This window comes from Narcine bancroftii, chromosome 4, assembly GCF_036971445.1.
Source record: "Narcine bancroftii isolate sNarBan1 chromosome 4, sNarBan1.hap1, whole genome shotgun sequence".
Classification (NCBI taxonomy): domain Eukaryota; kingdom Metazoa; phylum Chordata; class Chondrichthyes; order Torpediniformes; family Narcinidae; genus Narcine; species Narcine bancroftii.
In genome coordinates, this window is record NC_091472.1 from 175,590,347 (window position 1) to 175,611,068 (window position 20,722).

Genomic DNA, 20,722 nt, shown 5'->3' on the forward strand with positions numbered 1-20,722 from the left:
TTCGGAGCCGAACAGGAGTGTGGGTATGACAACGGCTCTCTATACGCTAATCTTTGTGAGGTTTTTCAGTTGGTTATTTTTCCAGACTCTTTTGTGTAGTCTTCCAAAGGCGCTATTTGCCTCAGCGAGTCTGTTGTCTATCTCGTTGTCGATCCTTGCATCCGATATAGGTAAACTGGTTGACCGTTTTGAGTTTTGTATGCCCGATGGAGATGTGGGGGCTCTGGTAGTCATGGTGCGGAGCTGGCTGATGGAGGACCTCGGTTTTCTTCAGGCTGACTTCCAGGCCAAACATTTTGGCAGTTTCCGCAAAACAGGACGTCAAGCGCTGAAGAGCTGGCTCTGAATGGGCAACTAAAGCTGCATCATCTGCAAAGAGTAGTTCATGGACAAGTTGCTCTTGTGTCTTGGTGTGAGCTTGCAGGCGCCTCAGATTGAAGAGAATGCCATCCGTGTGGTACCGGATGTAAACAGCGTCTTCATTGTTGAGGTCTTTCATGGCTTGTTTCAGCTTAAATTATCATTTAACCAAGCAGTTGAAAGTCATTTCAAATTGCACATTGTTAAACAGGTTGTCAGAAGCGTTAACAGTTTAACGATCTGACAGAATCTGCTGTCAGAACCTGTTCTACTACAGAGGGCAGAGAACTGGCACCTTTCTGTCAGGCACCAATGGAAGCTTCTTTAAATTTGTGTTAAGGAAAGGCTTCCTTTGCTTTGTGTGTCTTAAAGATTTGATTAACTTTCCAGACTAATAATTAGCACTTGATAATTAAATCTTAACCCAAAAGGTGCACAGATTATGGATGTTTGAAATGTATTGAAGGCAAACCCTCTAGTCATTACCTCAACTGTTTAAGACATGAAACTTAAACAGAAAATTAACTGATAATGTTTGAGCAGTGATTTGCATTTGTTAAGAAAGAACACAATGAGAAATGTTAACAAGGAACTGAACAATATACCTCAAACAAATTCAAAGAGATGCCACCAGAATATGCCATATATACTGTACCGTTTCACTGTGATCTTTGAATGAGGGTTGATATTGACTAAGGTGGCATTGTCTACCTGAACTTAATATTCCTCATTCCCACTGTATTGTGTACTCTGTGGTCCTGCTGTGTATTTTTCTACCTTAACAACGTGGGCTGACCATCAGACTACCACCCTCCTCAAGCAGGCATAAATGGTGCTCACCTTCAATAATCTCCTTTGATTCATCCCACTTTCTCCAAGTTAAAGGTACCCATATGGGCCCCAGCTATGCCTATCTTTATGTTGGCTAGGTGGAACAGTCCATGCTACATGCATACATAGGTAAGGCCCATCAACTCTTCCTCCACCTCAATATTAACTACCTTGGTGCCTCATGCACCCATGATGAGCTTGTCAAGTTTATCCATTTTGCTGCGAACTTCTACCTTGAACTCAAATTCACTTGGTCAATCTCGAGCAACACTATCTCCTTTCTTGATCACTCAGTCTCCATCTTGGGAGAAAAATTCTCGATAGACATCTTCTACAAACCCACCAACTCCCACAGATACCTCCACTCCACTTCTTCCCACCCTGTCCCCGAAAGGGTTTCATCCCTTTCTCTCAATTCCTCCGTCTCTGTCCCATCCGCACGCAGGATGAGGACTTCCATGGCCGATCATTGGAGATAATCTCCCTCTTTGAACAATGGTTTCTCCTCTATCACAATCAACTCAACCCTCACTTGCATATCCTCTATTACCTGGACATATGCCCTGGACCCCTCTGCCCACACACCAACAAGGACAGGATTCCCTTGTCTTCACTTACCACCCCACTAACCTCCGCATCCAACATATCATCCTCTGCCATTTCTTCCACCTGTTACGCAATACTGCCTCCAGACACATCTTCCCTGCTCTTCCCCCTCTGCCTTCAGCAGGTGTCCATGACACCTTGTCCACTGCTTCTTTCTCACCAATCACCCCCTTGGCAACTACCACTGCCACTGCTAGAGGTGCTCCACTTGCAGCCATGCCTCCTCCAATCACTTCCATTCGGGGCCTCAAACAGTCCTTCCAAGTGAAACAACACTTCACATTTGGATCTGCAGGGGTCATCTACTGCAGTCACTGTGATCTCCTCTACATCAGAGGGACTGGGAGATCTCTTTGTTGAGCATCTCAGCTCTGTCCATTGCAAAAGTGTGGACCTCCCAGTGACCACCCATTTAAATTCCCTGCTCATTGCCTTGTCAACATGTCTGTCCATAGTCTCATATATTGCCAGGCTGATACCACCCGCAAATTTGAGGAACATCACCTCATATTTTGTCTGGTCATCCTCCAATCAGATTACATTGACATCAGTTTCCATTAGCGCACCCCGCCTCCATTGTTCCCTGTTTCCTTTCCTCTAGCTCTGTCTCTCTTTCTCTTCCCTTTTTCCTTTTATCTCCTTTCCCTTCACTTTGCTTCTACAAAGCCCCCAACAAACCCCCCCTTCCTCCAGTTAATTTTCATCTTTCCTCTCTCCTGTGTCCTGTCCATATCCAATTAATACCTTTTATTTGTTGTTCTGATCTCCTCCCTTGCCCTTTTAATTCAGGTGCCTGCCTGCTTTTTATTCATACCTTGAAAAAGGGCATATGCCCGAAATGTCAGTTTGATATCTTTACCTCATAAGGACACTACGAGACCCGCTGAATTTCTCCAGCATTTATAACATCTGGAGACTTTCATGTTTCACTGTCCACCCCCCCCCCCCCCACCCTGATTCCATTTCATTTACTTTTCTGTAACTTCCACGAGTCATATTTACAAATTTATCATCTGCTTATATTTCCTGGGACTTGTAACCAATGTTCCCTCTAATTTTTAGTTGTCAGTATGTGCAAAAATCTTATGTTGTGCAATTCTTTTTCTGTGACTTAAGTATGTGCTCACTGAAAGCTTGAGCAGTTGTAAATTTGAAATGGTTTCAAGATAATTTTGGCACAGCCTAGCTCTCGCGTCTAATAAAACTGTATTGGCATGTTTTAATATAATTCAAGTATGATTGCATTCTACAAAGTAATGTATTTAGTTAAGATTTTATACTGTACTTGAGTTTCCAAATATCATCCCATTTCTTTCCATGAGCAAATTCTCCATCAACTTTCCCATCACGGCAATACAAACAGATGACTCCAGTTTCTGAATCGTCCGTAAATATTTTTCGCAGCTGAACATTTGTGAGTTTTCGGTGTAGCAGTTTCTTCAGGAATTCAAAACAGCGAATCAATATTTTTTTCAATAAAAACTCTAAGCTATCTACAGAGTTTGAAACATATCTCCATAAACTTTACGATGTGAACACTGTCCGCCAAACATGGCTGCAGCTGTACAAACCGGAACAGAAAAGATGAAGTGACGTAAATTAGTGATGTGCAAATGTGATATTTGAAAAACCGACTAAATAGTGAATAGAAACAGTTAGAGAAGAGATTATTTTCAATAAATATAATTAATAAATTACATTATTTTAGGTAATGAACCTTTTGTGTGCACATAAATTTCCTTTGTGCGCTGGTGGCAAAATGTGTGTGCTCATAGACAAGAGCACAGCTTAGAGGGAACCGTGCTTGTAACAATAAACGAATACCAGAAGTTGTTCAAGCTCTTGTTTTATTTTTACAAGCTTATCAAGAGCCCCGTTGATAATTCATCCATTAGTGGATTATTTTTGTTCAAAGCAGGGATAAAACAATGCAAGGCACAGCTCTACATGAAAACCAGTGTGATGTAAAATACAAGCTCTGCCCCTACCATGCAGATAGCAAATTGATTTTGGTATTGTTACATTGCTTGCTATATTAATGTCATTAACATTGTTAAAGCCTTGTAGTATTTAACCAATTTGAGTAAGACCATATTGGCCTCTCCCCTAATTGTAATTATTGGGAAACAAATTTCCTTTATGAATGTAATTTTGGATCATTTGTTTGCACAATGGAATGGGAGAGTTTGGGTGCTTAAAGGGTGCGATCAAAATCCCCGGCTCCATTATTTTACCAGTTGCAGAGGGGGTGGGGGCTCGTGAAATAGCAGGAGAGACGAGAACTTGGTTAAATTGCCCGCTTTCCTATGTGGAATGATGTAGGACTGAGTCAGCTGAGGCAGAGATTTTTAAACTGGCTCTGCTGACGTGGAAATGGACCAACTGCACAGTGCTGTCCAGATCACCACACCATGCAGAAGGCCCCTGTCTGCCCAGAGTGGGACTATTATCTTACAGGCTGCAGTGTCCACCACAAATGGAATATATTGCTGCAGTGCCATGCATGTGAAACCCTGTGTTCAAATGGATGAGTTTTGTTGCAATCCTGATAGAGGGTACAGTGACATTTAAAGTTGTCACCAGAAATGGAAATCAGCTTTCTCACTGTTTACTGAGAAGTGCTCTGTTTGGGATTAAAAAAACATATATCTATAATATTTATAGATATATACATATATCTATAAATATCTATATATCGATATATCTCTCATATCGATATATAGATATATCTTAGAACATTATGTTCTGACTGTCATTTCTTTGACAATATAGCAGCACTGAGGATTTTACTATTCCAGCCTCAGTGAAATACTAGCAATTTGTCATTCATTGAGATTGAAGTAAATCTTCAGAATTCAACAAAGAACATCATCAATTACCGAGTGTACAGTACATGTGTGCACAAGACCATGATGTCCACAACCAAGGAAAGTCGATGGTAATTCCCTTCTCTTTATTTTCCTATGAATTCAAAATTTCACTTCCTTCTCCTCACTGCCCCCACATTAAAAAAAAACATATAAAAGTTTCCTTTAAAGTACTCTACAGTTCGGTCTCACTTAAAATTGAAGTTTTGCAACATCTGCTGAGGGCAAGAGGAAAAGCCAGGCTTATTATCTGCCTGCAAGCCATCTGCTGTATGCTTGGGCTTCCTCTCACAAGATCGGCTGAATTTTTAATGAACCCCGGCTGGTTGGAAACAGCTTGTAGATACAATGGCAGGAGAGACCCTACAGCTGTAATAATGCTGAATACAGTGTCACTGTTAACTTGGTTGCATAAGTAGGGGGTTGGAGAGCCAGGACTAATTGCCAAACTGCCTGCTACAGGGAGTCTGCAGGAAGATTCAAATAAATTTCCAGTTCAACTCAATGAACACAAACACACACATGCCATTAACATGCATTCTCACACATGCTACTATACCTATCGATGCACTTTTATACATCGTGTGCATACAAATACATGCTCTCATCCATCCATACTCTCAAACACTTTCCCATGCACATACCTTTCTACTGATGCACAATCTCGACGTACACAGACACACACACATAAGCACACACTTTTGATCTATCTCACTCTCTCTCACACACACACACACCTGCATGTGCACACACAACATGCACAAAAATGAATGCGCAAGATAATGCAATACATAGGACCTTCGTTCTGTGTAGCCTCAGTGGAATTGATTTATTATTTACTTCTATTGTTCTTGGAATTTTGACATTCCAAATTGGCTTCTAATTAAAATCCAATGAGCAAATCATCATTTAGAATATTGATCTAACTGTGCACTGTTCTAGGTGACCATCCTTCCCCTTAAGTTGAAGATTTCTGAGTAAACTCTGTCTACTCCCATTTTCTGCCATCATCTGTACTAATGTGGAAGTGTTGCTGGATGATGCTCTCAAACAAAATCATGGATGCGACCACTTCTAATGGTAGATTTCTGCTACTCTTAATAAAGTGCAAAGGCACTGAACTCAATCAGTATCCACCTCTGCCTTTTACACCCCAAATTCAAATTCTAGTCATAAATAAGATGAAACACGTGGAGGAGCGAATTTGATTCCCTCCCAGGTCTGTGCTGTATCTTGGTCCTTTCTCTTTTAAAGGTTTAGTTTGACTGTGCTGGCTTCACATCATGGTGCATTCTTTGATCGGAAATGGCTGAAAATATGTTGTCACTGAAACATGCTGCAAACGGCTTGGTCCATCTTAGCTGGTTGGTCTGTTTTGATATAATACTGTCAGCATACGGATAATTCCCTTTTCTATCTCTCCTCTGAGCGATGATCTCTATTTCAACAAATGGGCTGTTGTGAAATGTACTCAAGATAACCAGCTGAAATATAACTTTCTGTGTACATTTTAAATACTTTTGCAGACCCTTCGGACCTCAGCCTATTGATGAAATCTCATATTTGCCATATGTTCTTGACACACGTCCTGCTATTGACTTCCTTTTATCTATCACACTCTACCTCACTCTTTGAGAACCGACTCGTCACGACAATCAAAAAGAGACACGTTGAACCATTAAACTTCGAGGTGAACAAAGACATTATGCATTAAAAATACGAACAGTCATCGGAAATACGATCAACTTTTTTCCCCCGGTAAAAAAATATGATCACTCTAATTGAACAAGTGAAGTGGTCCTGTCCTTTATTAGATATCCTTTGTTCTTATTTGGAGCTCCGCTGTGGCTTCATTCAAGCTTCCCGTTGCCAACCCACCCGCGGCTGTTGCAGCCTGAGACTTTCTCCAACCAGCACCATGGACGGAGGGGAGAGGAGGGGGTGCTCCGCAGATGACCCCAGACACTTTTAGCCAGGCTCAAGTGAGTGAGCAACTCCAGTGCATGGGCTTAGTGCTAACGATACATTAAATCTACAGCAATCTTCTAACATTCTCGGGGGGGGGGGGGGGGAAGAAAAAGCAATGGGGAGAATGCCTGCTTACTTGCTCAGGGTCCTTCGGGCTGTGATGCTGGCCACGATTATGCTTTCTGGCCGAGGGGTAGCCACCGCCTTGAACGTTCCCTTCCAGAACTTTTCGAAGAGCTGCTTCTCGCCCTGCTGCACGCTGGCCATGATGATCAGGCAGATCTTCCGGGCTGAGGGGGGTGGGGGGTGAGCAGCAGCGGAGAGAGATCGGAAATTTGCGCGCTCTCTCTCTCGCTTACACACAGAAACTCAGGCAGGCAGGCATGTACCCACGCTCTCGGGCAGCCGCGCAGAGGGAGCTGTCCAGCGGCTGAAACGCTCCGCCTATCGCTTCTATTGCACAAAGACACAGTTGGGAGAGGCGGGGGGGGGGGGGGGGGGGGGGGGTCCCACTTGCTCTCCCTCTTCTCTGTCTTACCGAACGCTTCAGCCAGATGCGATGCGGATTTACAGCAGTGGGACCATCTCAGTTCATAATCAAAGGAAACGAAACAAAAAAAAAACGATTGGGCCCCCAGCACGAGGTGTATTTTCCAGATGGACTGACGTTTAATTGTTGTAATGAAGGAGTTTCTGACAGGGGAGGCTAAAAAGGCAGCGAGATTCGGGAGGACACAAAAGCAGCAGCAGTGTGCATTCAGTACCTAAGCTCTTCCCTTGTTTTGTCTCATTTACTTGTGACGTTGGAGCGGGGTTGGTCAGCTGAGCGCAACGTCTCCCCCCCCCCCCCCCGGCTCTCTCTCTCTTTCCACTCCCCTCCCTCCCTCCCTCCTCCTCCCCTTCGCTCACCCACGCTCTGGCTTCCCTTTTTTGACCCAAAAAAAAGCAAAGAGCCTGCTGCCGTACATCTGCATAACAAAGGACTGCGGGTTCCCGAAGGGCGGCTTTGCGTGTGTCTGTCTGGCAACAGTGCTCGCCGGCTGCATTTACAAGGGGACCAAAGCATCCCTGGCCAAGTGCCACGGCAGACGGAATAAACGACGGGGAGTGGGGTCTGAGCTGAGAGGCCCTCCTCCAGATATGATTGAAAATGGGCCCTTGTCATTGCTCCCTGTCGATGAAACCTCCCTTGTATTCGAATGGAGGTTATATTGACGTTATGTTGCCTGGGGTCATTGTGTAGGTGTTGCTGCGAATCGTAGTCAACAAGAACATGCCATTTGCATCCTGGGTTACCCAAAGCTTTACTTGAGTATCCCGGACACAGGTTAGTGCAGAGGTAACAGGGTGTTGGGCCACCTCAGATGTAGCGTGGACGGTGGAGCAGAGACAACAGGGTCAAAACAGCAAACATATTGGCAGTAGCAAAAGTTTGTCTCTTTTGTAAACCAGAACGCACTATTAATTTGTCATCTTATTATTCAGAAATTCAAAAGGTTTGGCATCTGCTAACATAGATGCAGGTTCCTCTAGCACACCCATCTCCCACACCCTCTTTAAGAAAACAGTAGGGCCCAATTGACCACATTGTCTTTAGAGTTAACAGGTCCACGTTTTAATGTATCCTTTAAACCTATGTGGTCCTGACTCCTGCACTCCCATGAAACTCGCTGGGTTCACTGGAAAATATACAACTACACTCTTTAACATCTAATAAAAGTGTATTAAAAGAGCATTGAAGGATTAACTGAAATAAAATCTAATGATCTGGAAAATCTGCCTGAGTGTACCAGGAAGCTTATAGAACTGGATTGTGCTTCCTTGAATTTCACCACCTAAAGCAGTAGTTCTCAACCTTTTTCTTCCACTTTAAGTAATCCCTATCCATCAGTGCTCTGTGATTAGTAAAAGATTGCTTAAGGTGGTCTATGAGTGGGAAGGGAAGATTGAGACCTAATTGTTATTGAAATATTTTGCTTGAGAAAAACTGTCATTGGCCCAATACCTTTGGAGTGATGAAACCATTCACATAATGAGTCAATTAGGTATGATTAAAATTGATGCGATGCAATATTTGATGTGATGCAAGAAAATTTGATGCAACTCAAAAATTGATGCACCGCAAATTTAATGCAATGCAATCCCTTACTAATCACAGAGCACCTATGGCAAAGGGATTGCTTAAAGTGGTCTGTGAGTGGAAAGAAAAGGGTTGAGAACCATTGACCTAAAAGGAGTGATGAGCTCTTTGGAGGTAATTAAAGAGAGTGAATACACTTCTGAAAGTTCAGTGAAATCAAGGCTACAGGGAACTGGCAGAGGAGTCGAGCATGACATAGTTCAACCTCAGTCATATTGAATGGTGGGACAGGTGGTAAGAGACCTAAAGGCCCATTCCTGCTCCTGTTTTCATGTATTCCTTTGTACTGTGCAAGGTGGAAATAGAAAATTGTTAACTAAAATACTGGAAAACAATTGTGCAGCACCTCCAGATAAAGTAACAGAAACCTGTCAAGTAGATGTGATAGAACCCAATATGTCACCCAGCACTTATCCTTCAACCAATGCCTAGAGCATCTGATCTAGTCGAGTTATTTAATTACTCTTTGTGAAAACTTCTGCTTGTAAATAAGGCATTCATGCTTCTGACATCACAAATGATATCTCAGAAAATGCTTTTGTTCATCCCAACATTGTGAGGGAAGCAAAGATATATACACATTTATTCTTTAGCTTGCTTGCAGATGGTTGACCTAGTCTGAGCAGACTTTTGCAGGAATTTACACATCATCCCTCTCCTTGCTAGACAAACTGTTCTCATAGCCCAAGGCCAACAATAAGATCTTGATGAGGATCTGAGTTTCCAAAGTAGGTAGGGCATGTTTTCCAAAGACCTCGTGGGAAAGCAGTGGCCAATGGATTGGAGGTGGCAAATTTGTTGGCCAATTCCAGGATGTTATGCCACTTATTTATTTTACTGGTTCCTGCTTCTCAAGCTACAGCAAGCACAGGTTGAATAGGAAGCACGTGGTGCATTGAACTCCCCATCGCTTGCTGCAGTTCAGATGGTCCACAATCTGCTGAACTTTGGACCATTCAGACCAAAAGATATGAATTTTGCAGTAGGAGACAGGGAAGAGGCCCATCATGTTCACAGTGGCTGAATTTCTCATTCCATCTTTCCTCAGCATGGGTTAAAAATTGACTTGCCAAATTGGCAGGGGGGGGATGGGAGGAACATTGGGATAATTGGAGCCACTCAGTAAATTAGCTGTAACTAGGAGTAGTGGGGAACAAAAACGTAGACCAGAAAGAGAAGAACGGAGATATATCTAAAGGTCTGAGATGTTCAGTGGGCATAGCGTACCACTTGCTTAAGAATGCTGCAGTACATACATGATGCCAATAATGTAAGGGGATCTTTCAGACTGTCGAGAATAGACATACTTCATCAAGAAAGGAATAAAAAATGAAGTGGAGGATCATCATTAATGACAACATAAAAGTTAAAGATGGTTTCAACCTTAAGGAAAAACACATATAATTGCTAACTGGTGGCTCTTCAGAAGATTCAACAATATAAACAAGGAAGGAAATCATGGTTAAAAAAAAATAAAACTGTCTTAAATGTAAAAACAGTTCATACAGGTATTTACGGGGTATTAATAAAGTAACCATTTTGTTTTACGTAGGCTTAATGGTGGAAGTGAGAAGGCAGATGAATTAAGCAATTATTTTACCTATGCCTTCATAATGAGGAACACAAGTAGCAGGCTGGAAATAGCTGTAAAATGGGAAATGAGGGCGCGAGGAACTCAGGGATATTACACTTGCCAGGGCAGTTGAACTCGGCAAATAATTGGAGCTTTGGGGCATGTTGCATTTCATCCTAGGGTCTCAAACAAAATAATAATTGAGAGAGGTGATGGATTGTTTTCGATTATCCTAAATTATCTACATTTGGGCGGTTCAACGCTGCAATTATGAGCATTCCCACACAATTTCTCTCCCACCCCTCCCCCCCCCCCCAGAATTGGAACCAATGGTCTTGCGTTGCATCGGCGGCCATCCTCTGTGCATTGATGGTGGGACCTGTATTGGGTGGGACAAGTCCAAGTGGGCCAATTTCAATCAGTCCATTGTGAATAGCTCCTCTTTTCCCCCAATGTCGAGAGTGAACATGGATGTGTTCATGTGCAGGACTTTGTACGGTCCCTCATAAGGTCACTGAAGGGGAGTCCTGTGCAGACTTCTGCGCATGAATACATAGTCATAAGAGGCCAAGTCTGGGGAGTAGCTGCAGGGCAGCTGACAATGCAGCGACGGTGAAGGTGGTGCAAGTGAACCAGTTTGTGCCGCAACTTCTCTAGGACGGCTGCGGTGTCCGTGTTCTGCTTGGTCGAAGGTGGGCGGAACTGGCCAGGGACTGAAATGGTCTTGCCATAGATCAGTTCAGTAGAGGAGGTGCTGAGGTCATTCTTGGGTGCTGTGGGCCTTTCGAGGCATGCCATCAACATTGCCTTGAGGTAGCGATGGAATTTCTTGACTAGGCTGTTTGCTTGTGGGTGGTAGTCCGATGTACGATGAAGCTGGGTTCCCAGGAGTTTTGAGAGCTCTCTCCACAGGGCAGAGGTGAATTAGACATCCCAGTCTGTCATAATGTCTGTCAGTATACCAAAGTGGGAAACCCAGGCGGAGAGGAAAGACCCTTGCGTACATCTCGGTAGTAGCATCTGTGATGGGTATGGCCTCCGGCCAATGAGTGTATCTGTCCACCATTGTGAGTGGGTAGCGTGATCCTCAGGAGCCTGGTAAGGGCTCATCAATGTCGATGTGTACATGCTGGAACCTGCGGGAAGGATTGCTGGTCTTGTTACTGGTTTCTGGTGTGTCACTGGACCTTGGCCACTTGGCAGTCTGTGCAGGTCTTTGTCCATTCTGTTACCTGCTTTGGCCATGCTAAACAAATTTCATTGACACCAGTCACGCCGTTGTGCGACTGAGGGGTGCGACGACCAGTGGATCATGTCAAAAACCATCCTCCTCCATTGGGCAGGGAGGAGAGAGTGGGGCTGGCCAGTGGAAACATTGCAGAGGAGCGTTGCGCAATTGGCGTCTAGTGGGACGTCTTTGAGCTGCAAACCCGTGAATGTTGTTCTGTAGCTGAGTGTCTGTGGGTCATCTAACTCTGTGTGGGCCAGACCACTGTAGTCTATTCCCTGTGACAGAGCATTGACCGCGGGTCTGGAGACTGTGACCGCAACCACGTTTTGCTTTCCTAACAAGTGTCGGATAGCAGTGGTGAATTCAGAGACGTAGGATAAATGTCTTTGTTGTCGGGCAGACCACAGATTGGAGGACTTTGAGAAGGTAGAAGTTAGTGGCTTGTGATTGGTGTAGACACCCTTCCAGCAAGTAATGAAAGTGGTGGACGGCCAGGTAGAGGGCGAGCAGCTCCCTATCAAATGCATTGTAATTTAACTTGGGTGACCACAGGTGTCTACTGAAGAAAGCAAGAGGCTGACACGAGTCATTAACGAACTGCTGCAGGACAGCTCCCACAGCAGTGTTGGAAGCATCCACTGTGAGGGCCATTGGTACATCTATACTTGGGTGTACCAGCATCGTTGTGTTGGCCAGGGCCTCCTTAGTTTGCTTGAGCGTTCTCTGAGCCTCCTCTGTCCATTCAAGCTCGCTCGATGAATCTGGGATCAATGTGAAAAACAGATGCATGATCTTGGCAGCTGCAGGGATGAATCTGTTGTAGAAATTCACAATGTCCACGAATTCCTGAAGTTTCTTCAGTGTTGTTGTTCTGGTGAATGGCTAAATGGCCTCAACTTTGGCTGGCAACAGGGTCACTTCCGCTGGGGTAATTCTGTAGCTTAGAAAGTCTATCTCCGTGAGGCCGAAATGGCATTTCTCCAGGTTGACAGTGAGGTTGAACTGTGCGAGGCGGGTGAAAAGTTGGTGGAGATGCTTCATGTGCTCCTCGGGCGTACCAGGATATTGTCAAAGTATATGAAGAGGAAAGGCAAGTTCCTTCCGACTGCGACCATGAAAGGTCTGCGCTGCATTTTTCAACCCAAACGGCATGTGTAGGAACTTGAACAGGCCAAATGGGGTGACAATCACAGTCTTCTGGACCTCATCTGGGTGCACAGGAATTTGATGGTATCCCCGGATCAGGTTGACTTTGTGCTGTGGAGATTTGCTGCAAAATCCTAGATGCGGGGGATTGGGTAGCAGTCTGGTATCATTGCATCATTGGGACATCTGTAATCGCCACAGGGCATCCAGCTGCCATTGGAATTAGGCACCAATTAGAGGGGTGAGGCACATGGACTATCAGACCGACGAATGATGCCCAGTCCCTCCATTCACTGAAAATCTGCCTTAGCGAGGGTGAGTTTGTATGGTGCAAGGCATTGGGCATGTAAATGCAATGGTGGGCTAGTAGTAGCAGTGTGGTGTTGGACACCATGGGCATGGCCGCCATGAACTGTGGGTGCAGAATGGAGGGGTAGTTCACCAGGATGTGGCTGCACTGGCCGTGCTTAGTCTCCACAGAAGCAAGGTGGGTGGATGGTTCATTGGACTTCCCAAGGTGCACTATGTGGAAAGACTCTGCATGGACTAGCCATCTACCCTGGAGGTTGATGAGCAGAGAGTGTTCCCCTAGGAAATTCATGGCAAGCAGGGGTTTGTCCACCGAAGCAAGCTCGAAGGACCATTGGAAATACCTGTTGCCGAAACATACAGGAATCCACCTTTTGCCGAAGGTTTGAATGGTGGTTTGAATGGCGGCTGGAAGGGCAGGGCCCTGGGGCTTTGAGCGTGTTTCGAGCACCATAGGGAGAATGATACTTATCTCTGCCCCATATCCACGAGGAACCTGCGGCCTGAAGTGCTGTCCCAAACATGGAGAAGGCTATTTTTTCGGCCAACCTCCACAGCCACTAATGGCAGCTGGCCACGACATTTCTTGGGAACGAACATGGCTGTGGCACTTGCGGGTGGATGCCCCCAAGTGTTGGTGATAGAAAGACCATTTGGGATTGGGCCTCTCTGTTTTCTAGTGGGGAGTGGCCTGCTCACGTGGTGGGTTGGACGTGCGTTGTCCTCAGTGGTGACCATGAGACACGGTTGACGGAGTCCACTGCCTCACATTTCTAGCGGTAGAGGACATCTGCACACGCTGCAACCTTGCGAGGGCCACTGCATTTGGCGTCGACCAACAGGAACCTGATGACCTCAAGCATCTGTTCGAGGAACGCTTGCTCGAACATGAGGCTGGCTCCTCTGCCAGCGTGAGCATTTTGTCCATGAGGGCTGAAGGGGTTCTGTCATCCGGACCATCCAAGTGCATGAGCCTGGCTGCTCATTTGCATCATGAGATGTCATACGTGCTAACGAGGAGGTTTTTCAGAACCATGTATTTACTTTCCTCTGGCAGCGCCTGAATAAGGTCATCTACTCGTGAGGCTGTTTCCTGGCTGAGCAAGCTGACGACGTAGAAGTATCTCATCGAATCGAAGGCTATCTGTTTGATCTGAAACTGGGCCTTCGCTTGGCCGAACCAAGTGCGGGGGCCTGTTCATCCAGAAAGTTGACAGCTTCAACACAACATCACCTACGGCTGCTTGTTCCATTGTGCCAAGTCTGCAGGATGGGGAGACTCGTCGGGATCACCAATGTAGCGGGTTGTGAGTGAGCGTAGCAGAGACTGAAGCAGCAGGCTGTGTGCTCAGGTATCACAGCTAACTGGTTTTATTTGAATCTCACGTGCAGCCTTTAAGCCTGATTCCGTTCTGCACCCTACGCACCGGTGCTCGCGTCGCCATCTTTGCAGCTGCCCCACTGCCCGCCGTAACATGCAGGGCCGGTTCTCTGCTACAATTATGTGAGAGTCACCTCAGACCTTTTATGTTAAAAAAGCACACATTTGTCTCAGGCTAAGTTGCCTCATTTTTATTCTGATATGACTCCCTGGTGTGACATGTGTAAGAGCGAAGAAGTGTCATTAATTCATATATTCTGGACATGTCCTTGTCTAGAAAAATATTGGAAAGAGGTTTTCCACACTCAATGTAGCTTTAATACTGAACCCTCTGGTGGCCCATTTGGTACAACGGGAGGGAATGATTCTCCTTTGTTTCAGGTCCAGAGTTATACTATCTCTTTTGCCTCTCTTTTGGCAAGGTGTGTGATTTTACCTAAATGGAAGGATGCTGCCCCACCTCCTCATTATCAGTGGTTGCGTGACATCATGTCCTGTTTGAATATGGAAAAGATTTGTTATTCAATGAATAATTCAGATATAAGATTCCAGAAGTTATGGGGATCATTTATGACTCATTATCTTACTTCATAATTCCACTCCAGTGTATTTTGTATCTTTTCCCAGCACTTTATATTAATTTAATTTTTTTAACCTTAATTTTTCTTTTTTTTAAATATTTATTTATATTTTCACACAAGTTTGTATAGCCATATACAGGGTCCTGACAATGATGGCAGTTCAGATGCAAGTATACATATATTTATTTTCTTTATGACTATATGTACAAGCTCATGTCTAAACAAGACAGCTCATTCAAACTTCGACCAACAAGAACAAAAGATTAACACCAGGAAAATAAATAATTAATAAGGGGCAGGGATTCTTGCAGTTCAGTGGCCGGCCTCTGGGCCGATATTCATTCCTGACTTCCCTTGATCAGTATCAGTCTGAAGGAGAGGAAGCCGCAGCCAGGAATGAGGAAACCAATCACCGCCATGCGCCTATGTAGTGCATATATGGCTGCCAGATCTTATGAAAGGTGCTGTATTTGTTTCTCAGGTTATAAGCTATTTTCTCCATGGGAACGCACCTCTGCATTTCCTTGTTCCATCATTCAATACTAAGACTGGAGTCAGACTTCCAATGCCCATCCTAGCCACTGCCAATGCGATTAACAGAAATTGGATTTGAAATTTAGACAGCTTCATTGCAAGCCTTATGTTCATTATGTGTCCCAGTAGAAACAACTCTGGGTCCTGTGGGAATCGCTTGCCTATAATTTTCTCCAGGATTTGGCCTAGATCTACCCAAAAGGGTCTCACCTTGGTACGTGACCTGGTGGTGTGCAAGAACGTCCTGGTCACAATGCCACATTTGAAGCATTGGTCCGAGCATTCCAGTTTTGACCTGTTTATTTTCTGCGGTGTTAAATGCAGCTGGTGCAAAATGTTATACTGGACCAGCCTATACCTTGCATTGACGACTGTGGTCATGCTTTCCCGGCATATGTCGGACCAGCATCTCTCATCAATTACAATGCCCAAGTCCAACTCCCATCTTTCTCTCGACCTATGAAGGCCCGGTTTGGGTCTCTCTGACTGGAACAGGCAATACATTGCCGAAATAAATTTCTTAATTCTCCCCCTTTGAATCAAGATCTCTATGTTACTGCGTTGAGGTAGGGCTATTCTTGGACCCAAAACGTCCCGTAGAAAAGACCTTATTTGAAAATAGCAGTGGAATGTCCGATTTTGCAAAGCATATTTATTTTTTAGCTGTTCAAACAACATTAATTGCCCCTGCTTGTAACAGTCCTCTATGCGCCTGATGCCATTTCAGCACCAGATGCCCAGGATCTTGTTACCTACCATTAATGGTATTAATTTATTAGGAGTCAGGGGTGTTTTTGGTGACAGCTCAACTTTAGCGTTCAGATACTGGTTAATTTTGGTCCAGATACTCACCACCAAGTGCAGATCAATTTGTGTCCAGGATGGCACACCTCCTCCCTAGTAGAGAGAGGCGATGTATCTCGACTGAGCTGCCCAATAATATTTTTTGAAGTCTGGCATTCTCAATCCTCTTTAATTTTCCTTTTAATGCCAATCATATATAGAATCGGGCAATGTGGCGAGGTAGGAGGTTTGAGTTTTTCTCCTTTACTATTCTTTCCTTTTTATTGTATTAGTTTTTATTTCTAAAAATGGCATATACCATTTAGAATATGAATTATGGATATGATTTACAATTTATTTATGTTAGTGATACATGGAATATCTTAGTTTGTGTAGCTGTCCATGTCATATTGAATTATACCTTTTTTATTTGTTTCAGTTCTTTATTAAAATCAATAAAAATATTTTTAAAAGAAAAAGAGAGGTCAGAAAGCAGGAAACTAGCCAGTTATCTTAGCAAATCATATTTCTTTGGATGATAGAAGAAGGCCATTTGGCCCATTTTGTCTGTGTCAATTTTCAAAACAGTCCCATCACTTCCACTTCTACACTTATTTTGGTGTAACTTGTGTGACAGAGTATATAGATATGTTTTTGGGAGATAAATTGGGAGAGGTTTGTTAGTGTAGGTCATATACAAACACTTTAAAACAGATCTTATTTGAAACACTAGAGCTCTGCTAATGCTAGACATATTAGCCCCACAGCTTTTGAGAGAGCTTTGGAGAGTGCTCAAGAGACTTCACTAATGGATTGTTGTTTATAAAAGGCAACAAATGAAAGATCTTGTTGGAGCCGCAGATTGTCTGGAAGATAACTTCTTGTTCTAAGAGGGTCATGTGGTTTTGTAAGCAGAGAGAATCAAACAGGCTTTCTCTCCGAGAGAGAGAGACACACACATAAACAGAGATCACTTCTACAGTGTTACAGCCAGTAATAGTAGCTGGGATTGGAACAGGATGAGCTGGCAAGGTTGTGGAAAGCCCCATTTGGAAGACGGCTTGGTCAAAGCCCTTGTGGTTCATGGAAGAGGAGAGGACTGACTGTCTAATGTTTCAATTGGAATAAGACCTGAAAGAAAGAGGTTATCATCAGGAGAACCCTGAAGGGGGAAAGTTTCATCAGCAAGACACTGGAGTGGCTGATTAAAAAGAAATCAGTTGTGGTTGTCCTGGAACAACAAATCTCTCTCTGAAAACCAACAAGAACCTTCCTGAATGGTAACCATTTACCTTTCAAGCACCAAAGCCTGGTGAACTTTATAAATGTTAAATTCTGTGCATAGTATAGGAATTTCCTGCAACCAGTGAACTTGGAGGAATGAGAAGTGAGATTGGACTGTGAACCAAAGAAGTTTTCTGAACTTACACACACATTACATGCACGTGCGCTTAGAATTAGAAGGGGGTAAAGTTAGGTTAGTTAAGTTAAGTTAAAGTAATTCTGTTTTCATGTTTAAAGATAATTAAAAGCAACTTTTGTTTAAGTAACCATTTGTCTTGGTGAATATCTAGTGCTGCTGGGTTTTTGGGTCATCTGGGCTCGTTCTCTTTTTAAATGTCCATATTGTTTGCCTTGCAGTAGAGAGTAGGCTTATCCAAGAATGCTGCCTGCCTCTTCACCTTACAGCACCCACCCCTATTCTGAGTTCCCTGCTTCACCTTCAAGGTTTCCTGCCCATCATTCCTACTGCTCCAGTTCCTCCAATGACTTCACATGGTAGTGGAAACACCATTTGTGCCAGGAATCTAGCTGAGGTAGCAACAAGGGCAGTACTAAAAATCACAAAAGAAAAGCAGAAAATGCTGAAGCTACTCAGCAGGGCAGGCAGCAGCTGAAGAGAATGGAAAACAGGGCTCAATGATCTTTCATCTGAACAACTCTGGAGCAACATCTCCAGCAGAATTGTTTGTTGGAACAGTTCTGAAGAAAAGTCATCAACCCAAAGTGTTAATTCTTTCTCTCCCTTCACAGGCACTGCTGGATCTTTTGAGTATTTCTTGAACTTTCTCTTTCATTTGTGACTATCAGCCGGTGCAGACTTTTTGCTTTCAAGAAAAAAAACACCTCAGTCAAAAAAGTTGCCTCTGCAAATATTCTTCAGGTTTTTGGAAAGAAATTAGTCTATCCAACTACATATCTCTTCAAACAACTTGGAAATATTTTCTTACTAGCTAGTAGCACTGTGTGGGCCAGGCAAAGTCTACTAATTTTGTTCAAATGCACAAAAATTTACATTGTTGTCCATTGGCGTCTTAGGATACAGGTGGATGTAATCTAATAAAACACTGGACATCATAAACAGCTGCTCTGCTGCCACTACTTAGATTCTGATAGTTGGCAGCATTAGGGTAACTGCAGGGGGGTGGGGCGCACAAACTGCCATTCAAGAACTCAATCAATAATGTAAATGCTTGATGATAAGAGTTTGCCGTCAACAGCCAACACACCAACCCAGTTCCAATTTAAATACATGCTGCAAGTCTTTTTTCGCTTGCTCGCTCTCTCTCACACAAACACACACACACACACACACACACAGACACACACGCACACACACACACGCGCACACACACACACACACACACACACACACACACACACACACACACACACACACACACACACACACACACACACACACACACACACACACACACACACCACTGAGTGCATCATAAGAACATCATTTTAAATAAAATTATATACTCCACTCTTACCAAATAAATGCAGACAAACCCAAAATTCATTCAACATTTTGCCAAGGCTGGCATCATAAGGTGAATTAAATGCATGGCTTACGTTTAGAAGAGTTGCAGGCGGCACGTTTTGGTGCTGAATCTCCTAACAATGGTGCCCTTCCACTCAGTTGTGCATTTTCAGGTCAAGTCCCTCTCAAATGAACTAAATGGGCCTTGCTTTTGTGGAGCATTGCGCTTCTGTGGTCCGAAAGTATGTTTCTCAGAGGGAAGAATGAATTCTTGCACATTGCTATAGATGCGCCAAATGTTAAGGCATATATTTTCACATCCAGTGGGGTCACAGGCTCCATCTACTTTCAAAGTGTTATAGGAGTAGCCTACTTCACCCCACTGCTGAGTGTATTTATGAGTCCACTGTGCATGTTGTGACAGGTGTACATGGCATTGTGAGGGATCATTTTCACAACATCAGTTAATTCAAGCTCCTTTTTAATTGTATAGTCCAATAAGGAGAGGAAAGGTTCACTCCCCCTGCTCCGATATGTTATCGAAAGTCTTTATCTTCCTTCGTGGTTCCTGGTTTTCTTCCAACCATCGATGAGAGAAGAAACATTATTGTTTTGTAGTTGGTCTGCATTGACAAGTTTTGAAATCTCCTTTCCAGTATTGACATGCCTCTCCCGCTCCTTCCACAACGTATAGCAAGAGATGTGCTCTTTTGAAGATTTGTGTTTATGAAATCCCTGATCTCTCTCCACAGCATCTTTCCAGTTATGAAAGCCCACACTCACAAAGGCATCCAATGTCTGAGACCTCTGAGTGGCGCTAGACAGCAGACAGCAAAAAAACCCGCTGCATTGGCCTTGACACTGTATTCAAACCAGTCTCAGTTGTGATACCAAGTGGAGACAAATTTTCCTTCTTCCCACTGAAAATTCTGGTAGGGTATTGTTGTAAGAGGATTTGACTGGGCTGATCAGACCTGAGGTCATCTATGGGTTGTCTTCCACCTTACGCTAGCAGGGGCATTATCACAGAAGGAGGCTCTCGCTCTTTAGAGGTGGCCGTGTTGGATGCATTTGTTCCCTCTTCTGTTGGTGGAGCTGGAGGAGGCCTTGAAGAAGCAGATGAGTGTAGCCATTTTCTTACATCCATTTCTGTTCGAAGTGCAGTGTGATAATTGCTTGCTCTCACTGAAACCAGCACCAGACCAATGAGCACACTAATTCCCCAAATATAACCTTATGCAAACAGGACCAAGAGGGTGTGCTTTTTTCTTATATTATTTTTGTTTTTATTTTCATTTAGCAAAAAGGCTTTCACTTTTAATATGATAAATATAAATTAATTAATAAAACACAAAGTTTGGCCCCAAAGGCTTGGCCTGCGGGTGGGAGGGAGGGGTCACAATAATTCATTTGGGAGAGGTGTGGCCCTTCCCCAATCATGCCATTCCTGGATTCTGATTGGAATAGCAGAGAATAGTGTGGGTCTGTGAACAGGACTAAGCTCTGGGCTCAATTTACGTTGTATTCTGAGGCATTCCTCCCTGAGTGTCAAAAAGTAACCCTTGTTTATTGAGGTTTCAAAGTGGACTTCAATAAACGTAAGTGACCCCTATCACCCAGAACCCAGTAAAGAGAGGTTTTA

At 43.9% G+C, this 20,722-nt stretch overlaps 1 protein-coding gene across 1 annotated transcript in view; it reads right to left on the reverse strand.

The window, feature by feature from the left end:
- Positions 1-7,469, reverse strand: part of LOC138762399 (serine/arginine repetitive matrix protein 4-like) — a 302,092-nt gene extending 294,623 nt beyond the window's left edge. The window contains exon 1 of the mRNA XM_069936163.1: positions 6,769-7,469. Within this exon, the coding sequence (XP_069792264.1) occupies positions 6,769-6,899 (131 nt within the window). The 5' untranslated portion in view covers positions 6,900-7,469. The remainder of the gene's footprint in view (positions 1-6,768) is intronic.
- Between the last annotated feature and the right edge of the window lie 13,253 nt (positions 7,470-20,722).